The 6860-nt window shown below is 57.0% G+C and overlaps 1 protein-coding gene across 2 annotated transcripts in view; it reads left to right on the forward strand.

The window, feature by feature from the left end:
* Positions 1–5294, forward strand: part of CIMAP1C (ciliary microtubule associated protein 1C) — a 33187-nt gene extending 27893 nt beyond the window's left edge. For both annotated transcript variants that reach the window (XM_082387069.1, XM_082387070.1), the window contains exon 4: positions 196–5294. In XM_082387069.1, the coding sequence (XP_082243195.1) occupies positions 196–677 (482 nt within the window). In that variant the 3' untranslated portion in view covers positions 678–5294. The remainder of the gene's footprint in view (positions 1–195) is intronic.
* Positions 5295–6860: the final 1566 nt, after the last annotated feature.

Genomic DNA, 6860 nt, shown 5'->3' on the forward strand with positions numbered 1-6860 from the left:
AAGTCCCTCCCCACCTCCATCCCATAGTCTCACGCAGGGGTGGTGATATTCCTGCCCGATGCTAAGGTGGTTATAGAGAAGTCATACCAGGCTAACCAAGACCTCAGCTCCCTCCCTAGACCCGTTAGTTGGACACCAGGAGATGTGGCCTGGCTCCTGTCCTGAGACCCCTCCCCTTCATTCATACACTTTCAGGCCTGAGCCCCACCCTGACCTCCTGCCATTACCACCTGGAGAAGACCCACCCGCCTGGGGAGCGCAGGGCTCCCAAGTACACCTTTGGCTACCGGTGCCCATACAGAGTGATGGACCCCAACCCGGGCCCCAACCAGTACCAGCTGCCACTCCTGCTGGGGCCCAACCTGCCCGCCAACAGAGCTGCTCCTTGCTACAGCCTGAGGCCCTTGGACAAGAACTGGTTCTACAAGGAGGATGTGGCAGGAGGCCCTGGACCGGCCATGCACGCCCGGCCTGAGCCGTCTGTCTACCAGAACCGCAGCCCCATGTACAGCATGGCCAGGCGCTTTACCTACCCGGTGGACCACACACCTCGGCCCGGCCCCGGCTCCCATGACGTCCAGCAGGTCACGGTGCACAAGTCCCGCACGCCCGCTTTCACCATGGGCATCAAGCACTCGCCCCACCTGTGCCCACTGATTGTCGACATTCACGACTGAGGCCCCTCCTGGTGCACTCACCCCCACCCCCCGTCCCCAGAAGTTATTTTTCTGTACCAAATCGAACAACTTACCAAGGTTTTAAGTAGCAGAGCTGATGCCTGCTGTATCCAGCACATAGAAGGCATTAGATAAATATTTTCATTTATTCCTTCGTTTTGCAAACACTCACAGTGGCTTTCTTTGGGCCCTGATGAGGGTCTTGGGATACTGGCGGTGCAGTAAGAGTCCCTGTCTGGGAGATGTTCTGTTGTGGCTCATCAGGTGTCCTCCAAGGAGCCCTGGGCAGAGACTCCGGGGAGCTGAGTTCTAGGCCTACCTCTGCCACTAATGTGCTGTGTGGACTTGTGCAGCTCCCTCACCTCTCTGGGCCTCTGTGAGGGGGGACGGTGGACCTGGAGGGTGTCCAAGTTCCCTCCAGCTCCCGAACTGTTTGATTCTGATCCCTGATAGTGGTCACCCCCAAGAGAGGAGCAGGGCAAGTGGGGCAGGAGGGAGGAGCCATTCTGGCTGGGGCAGGGGGCACAGGGCAGCCTTCCTGGGGGGAGGAACCCAAGAGGACAAGCAGAGACAGTGTGTAGGAGGGAGGGTATTCTTGGTGGAGGTGAAGATGAGAGGGAAGGCGTGCAGGTGGGACCAAAGTGTGCAGGGGCAGGGAACCGGGGGAGGCTCAGAGAGCGGGTGCCTGGGCTGTAGGAGGCTGGCCCATAATGGGACCAGACGGTGGGCAGCTTGGAGGTGACTCAGGATTCGTCCTCACTGTGATGGGGCTAGATAAGACGTGGTCTTTTCAGAATTCCTTGGGCAGTGAGAGAAAGTTGGATAAGATGCGCAGAGCCTGGAAGCTAGCGATCAGCCTAGGGAATAGGCAAAGCGCAGGGGGCCTGCTGGGAGGAGGGTCTGCATGTCACATGCTGTCTTTGGAGAGTTGCCTGTGTGTCCCCAGCCTCAACAGCCAGCCGTCAGGGGCCCCGTGGAGGAGGAGAGGAGGAGCCGTGAACCAGCCAGGAGGGGGCAGTATTGCCTCACTCATGAGTCCAGGCGATGCCCGCAGCCCCTACCTCTTCCGGCTTCGCCGCTTTTGGACAGACTGGTGCCAGCTCTCCTGCCGGTGTCTGGGGAGGCTGGGGTCTCAGAGTCTGGTATTCGTCTTTCCTTAATTCTTGGTATCCAGATCCCCTGTTCCGACTTGTCCCCAGCCCTAGGACCAGCCCCTCTCCTAGCTCCCCCCGTCACAGGAGATGTGGGGAGGACTTCCACACCGGCTCTGCAGCCTGCGGAAGTGGGGAAGGGAGGGCAGGAACTGTGGAGGGAGAGGGGCTTAGGGAAGGAGGAGAGGAGGCTGAATGTCCCCCAGGCCTGATGGCTCAGGCAGAGGCATGTCCTTCTGCAGCCACTGTCCCCAAAGCAGAGGGAGGCAGGAGGAAAGGGCCACTAGGAACCAGTGTCTGGTGGCTCATCCTTGCGAATTTGAGCAATATTCAGGTTTTAATTGAAAATGAAAATGGTATTGAAGAACTAATTTTGGATAGAAAGGAGCAGAGAACATCTTTGGAATATCAAAAAGAAACAAACAACTGAATATTTTAAAAAGGGGCTTGTAAAAAACCCCACTGGGGTCATACCTGACTCTGGGCCTGAAATTTCCTCCCCCTCCCGCCGCAGCCCCCATACCTGGGGTATTGTGTCTGTCCTGTCCTCCCCACTCGTCCACAGGGCTGGTCTGGGCAGGCTCGAGAGACAGCAAGTGAGCTTGGGGACCCATCTGTCTTGCAGCAGATTGGAAAGATGTCATTTTGCCGACAACGCCATTTATCACGGCGGCTGCAAAAATTAGTGATGCTTGGGCTGAAAGTGTTGGGTAGGGGTGGGGGTTGGCAGGTGGCAGTGGCTGATGCTCTCCTGTGTCACCAGGTCAGGGAAGCTACAGGCCAACCTCTGAGTAGGGGTTTTCTGATTTAGTGCTCAGCCCATCCCAAGGCCCTCCATTAAAAAGAGAAGAAAACTGAGGCCCAGAGGCAGGGAAACAGCTTTGGCCCTATGACAAATTAATGGCCTGTCTCTAAATGAAAGCCCAGGCTCAGTCTGTGACCAAGGTCAGGGCTTAGTGTGTGACCAGAATCAGGGCTCAGTATGTGATCAGGGTCAGGGCTCAATGTGTGACAGGGTCAGGGCTCACTGTGTGACAGGGTCAGGGCTCAGAGTGTGACCAGGTTTGGCAGTGTGATTAGAGTGAGGGCTCAGTCTGGGGTGAGACCCTTGACTTACATTAGGACTAAATCCTAGTTTTTGCCTCCATGGCTCAGTCTGCGACAGACCTTCAGCCTGGCCCCAGCTACCACCAGTTATGGGCAGGGGCTGGGTGTTAGCCCTAGAGCTAGAACTAACCCTTGGTTTGAGGTCCCAAGGGAAGGAGAGGAGGCTGGAGAATTCAGTATGAATCTTTGGGGGATGAAGATGTTTGGAAGAGAGATGGCCCCGCCAAGAAAGGGATGTGGCCTCCAGAGAAGATAAATGGGGCCTCCCTTGTGCCTCAGCCCACGAAGTGACAGGGTCATTTAGCTTGAGACAGACCTTTGGATGAAGCAGTCCCCATCTCTTGGCCTTGCCTCTCCTGTGGTGGTGACCATGTAGATGACTTGGAGAAGGTCAGTGGGCATGGCCTCTCAGGCCTGGCCGGGTGATGACCCTGCCGCTTCTGAACAACTCGGGGGCCACGCTTGACCTGGCAGGAAGCCCTGGTCTGATTCTTGTAGGACTTTAGCCTGTACCCTCGGGTACTTAGGTCCCAGAGCCTGGCACATGATCACACAGACACAATCATTCATTTGTTCAACAAACATTTGCTAAGCTCCTGCCCTATGCCAGGCTCTGGCTGTGCCTCGGAGTCCCAGCCGCGCCCTCCAGGAATTCAGAGCGAGGCTTGGTGGGAGGATGAGAAGCAGCGCTCTCCAGGCGGGGGCAGACATAGGAGGGTGGGTGAGGGTCAGTGCATGGCAGGGCACCTACCAGCGCTTCCGCCCTCCCTTCCCAGGGCCAGGGGGAGGCCTGGCCTCCGTGGGTCACCCCTGCCAGGGCTTGGTGGTAAAACTGAAGTCACACAACCCTCCTGGACGCTGGCTGGGGCGGGGGATAGGTCACCGTCATTCTGTTGTTGCTGGAGGGACTCTGAGGGCCAGCTGTCACTCTGGCTCCCGGGACTTGGGGGATGGTGGCCCTGGGCCAGGGGCAAAAGAGGGACCCTGCCTGCGGGGACACACTGCCACACCACACACAGGCTCACAGGTAGGGGTTGTGCACAGACACATATCCTTTACCCACATGTGCATGGAGACAGGACACAGACGCTCCTCACAGTACAGCTCACACGTGCACGCGCATGCACGCGCACGCTCAGACCACGCACCCTACTCCGTACACACACCCTGACACCAAGCCCACTCAAACACGGGCCTTAAATTACATTCACAGGGAAAGGCATAGACACAGACACACGCATACTACACGCACATTTACTACCACACACACCCCTCTCTCCAGGCGCCTCCTTGTCTCACGCGCATACTCATGTCCCCCCAGGCTGCCTTGCGCAGCCCACTGCCCTGGAGATTCAGAGTAGATAAACCGTGAGAACCCTCCCCTCCTCCCCACCGTGCAGAGGGGGTGGGGGTGGGCTGCGGGAAGGGAGCTCAGCAGGGTCTCTGTGCTCAGGATGGAGCTGGGGCATGATTCCTCGTCCCGGGAGCAGAGGAACTGCTGGCTGGCTCTCAACCCTCCAGGCTGGGGCCCCCCTCTGGATGGGGCGCCTGTGGTTGTAAGCCCTCGCTGACCAAGCCAGACCCCTTCTCCCTGCCCCCAGCACTCAGAGACCCCACTCCAGGGGCTGCCCAGGGACAGGAGGACCAGAATAGGAGCTCCTGCCACCCGGCTCTCCCGGGATTCCCGGTGGGGTCAGAAGCTGCCTTGCCAGGCTCACTGCAGGGGAAGAGTCTGCCGCCGACCTGTTCCTTCTGGCTTCTCCTCTCTCCTCTCTGAGCCCACGTTCTCCCATCTGACTCTTCTCCCCTCTAAGTCTTTCTGCCTCCCTCTGCTTCTCCTCTCTCTCTCCCTCTTGCTCCCCATGTCCCTCTGCCTCGTTTATCCTCCACAATAAAGATCGACATTTTTCAATTACCCCCCAAATAACAGAATGGCTCTTGGAGGCCTGGACAAGAGGAGGATTGTGTGTGTGTGTGTGCGTGTGGCCCATGGGTGGGGCTGGGGGCATCCATGGCCCCACTGTCCTTTGTTTGCTTTTTCTCTTCGGGAGCCTTCCTTTTTTCCTGGGAGAGTGGAAGCGCGTTTCCTTCAGGGGAGGAAGGGAGACAAAAGAGAGAAATAAAAAACTGTCATGGTTTTCTTGTAAACACAGTGTGTGGTGCAGAGCAGGGGCTCAGCAGGAGACAGGGACTGAGGGAGAGGCAGGGACAGGGAAAAGTGGGGCTGAGAGACACAGGGAGAAAAGGTGAGCAGGTGGGCAGGAGCCACTACCTCAGGGCCTGGGTGGGTGTGGGCTGCCAAGGGGAAGGGGGAAAGGGAAGGGGTTGATTCGGGTTGGTGGAAGGGACTGGAGGAGGCTAGACCCTTATACTGAGTGCCAGACAGGGCCGGGAGGGAGAGGGCCTCCAGGCAGCTATTATTCTCTGAACATCCACCCCATGCTAGCTCTGGGGACACCAAGGTGAGCAATATAGACATGTGTCTGCTCTCGTGGAGTGTAAAATATACCGGAAACAAAGCAGTGGCTTCATGTGTTCAGCACTTGCCATATGCCAGACGCCTACATAAGCCAAGGATCAGAGAAGGTGGGGGACCTGCCTAGTGATGCACAGCTAGGGGTGGTGGAACCAGGATTCCAGCCCAAGTCTACCTGACTCCAGTCCTCCCTTCACACAACCTCTGCTAGGGGGCTGGGTGTTGGGGGCTGGGAAAAAGGGTTAGAGATTTGGCTCTGTCATGTCTGATGTGTGACCTTGAACAAGGCCTCCCCTCTTCTGGTCTCAGTTTCCCCATCTGAAAAGTAGAGAATGCTGGCTGCTCTGCAGGGCTGTGGGGAGAAGCAAATGTCTGGATGTGGGTGATCACTCAGCTCTGGTTCCCTGGAGAGCCAGCTGATGGTGTTGGGGAGCAAAGAACATCTGGTGCTGGGCGAGGGACTGGCCAGCAGCAGCTGCAGGGAGGCTGGCTTCCAGCTGCACTCTCTTCTTCCACCCAGTGGTAAAACTTAGGTATTGCATGGGATGGGTCTAGATGGGCTTGCATAAAGGTCAGAGCTGGAAGATGCCTCTAGGGTGTGTGGTCCGGTCCTCTCTGGCCCTGTTTTGCAGATGCCTAGAGAGGGGAGGGTCTTGACCCCCGATCACTCAGGGAAGCAGCTCGGGCTGGGGCTGGGCTTGGCTTCCAGGGCAGGGCGCTTCCCCTCAGCCCTGTGGTGTTCAGGAAGTCCCCAAGTGGCCTCAGAGCAAGAGAGGTACAGCTCTGCATCCTCTGCTTGAAGTCACCTCTTCCAGGGACCCTTCCAGGATTTCCTCCAGCAGGAAATGGCCTCAGTCCTGCCCTGCAGCCCCACATACATCCTCTCCTTTTCCTCCTGCTCCACCTGCCCTAAACTACCCTATCCTATCCCCTAGCAAATCAGGGAGTGGGGCCCTTTGAGACATCAGGAATGAAGGAGGACAATCTCCACTACCTAGTGAGCACTGCCAGGGTCCCAGCTCTGTCCTGGGACTTCACCTGTATTATACCACTTGAACCTCATAATGACCCCAGGAGGTCAGGATTATTTTTGAGCCCCATTTTTCAGGTGAGGAAACAGGCACAGAGAAGTGGTGACTTTCAGATACAAAGTGACAGAGAAGAAATTCAAACCCAGATCCATCAGTTCTCTGGAGAGGAGCCCTTATCTGGAGATGAAAACTATCCGTATGACTGTGTGACAATCAGCCGTGACCAGACGTGGACATGACTAGTCCAGGGTCTTGTGGGTTCAGGTCTCAGCCACACCACTGTTCTGCTGTGTGACTTTGGGCAAGGCCCATCCCTCTCTGGACTTCTGGTTCCTCATCTGTGAAGTATGTGTGTGTGTGTGTGTGTGTGTGTGTGTGTGTGTGTGTGTGTGCACGCGTTCTGGATTCCCTCAGTGAT

Source organism: Balaenoptera borealis (genome assembly GCF_965194805.1).
Source record: "Balaenoptera borealis genome assembly, chromosome: 3".
Taxonomy (NCBI): Eukaryota; Metazoa; Chordata; class Mammalia; order Artiodactyla; family Balaenopteridae; genus Balaenoptera; species Balaenoptera borealis.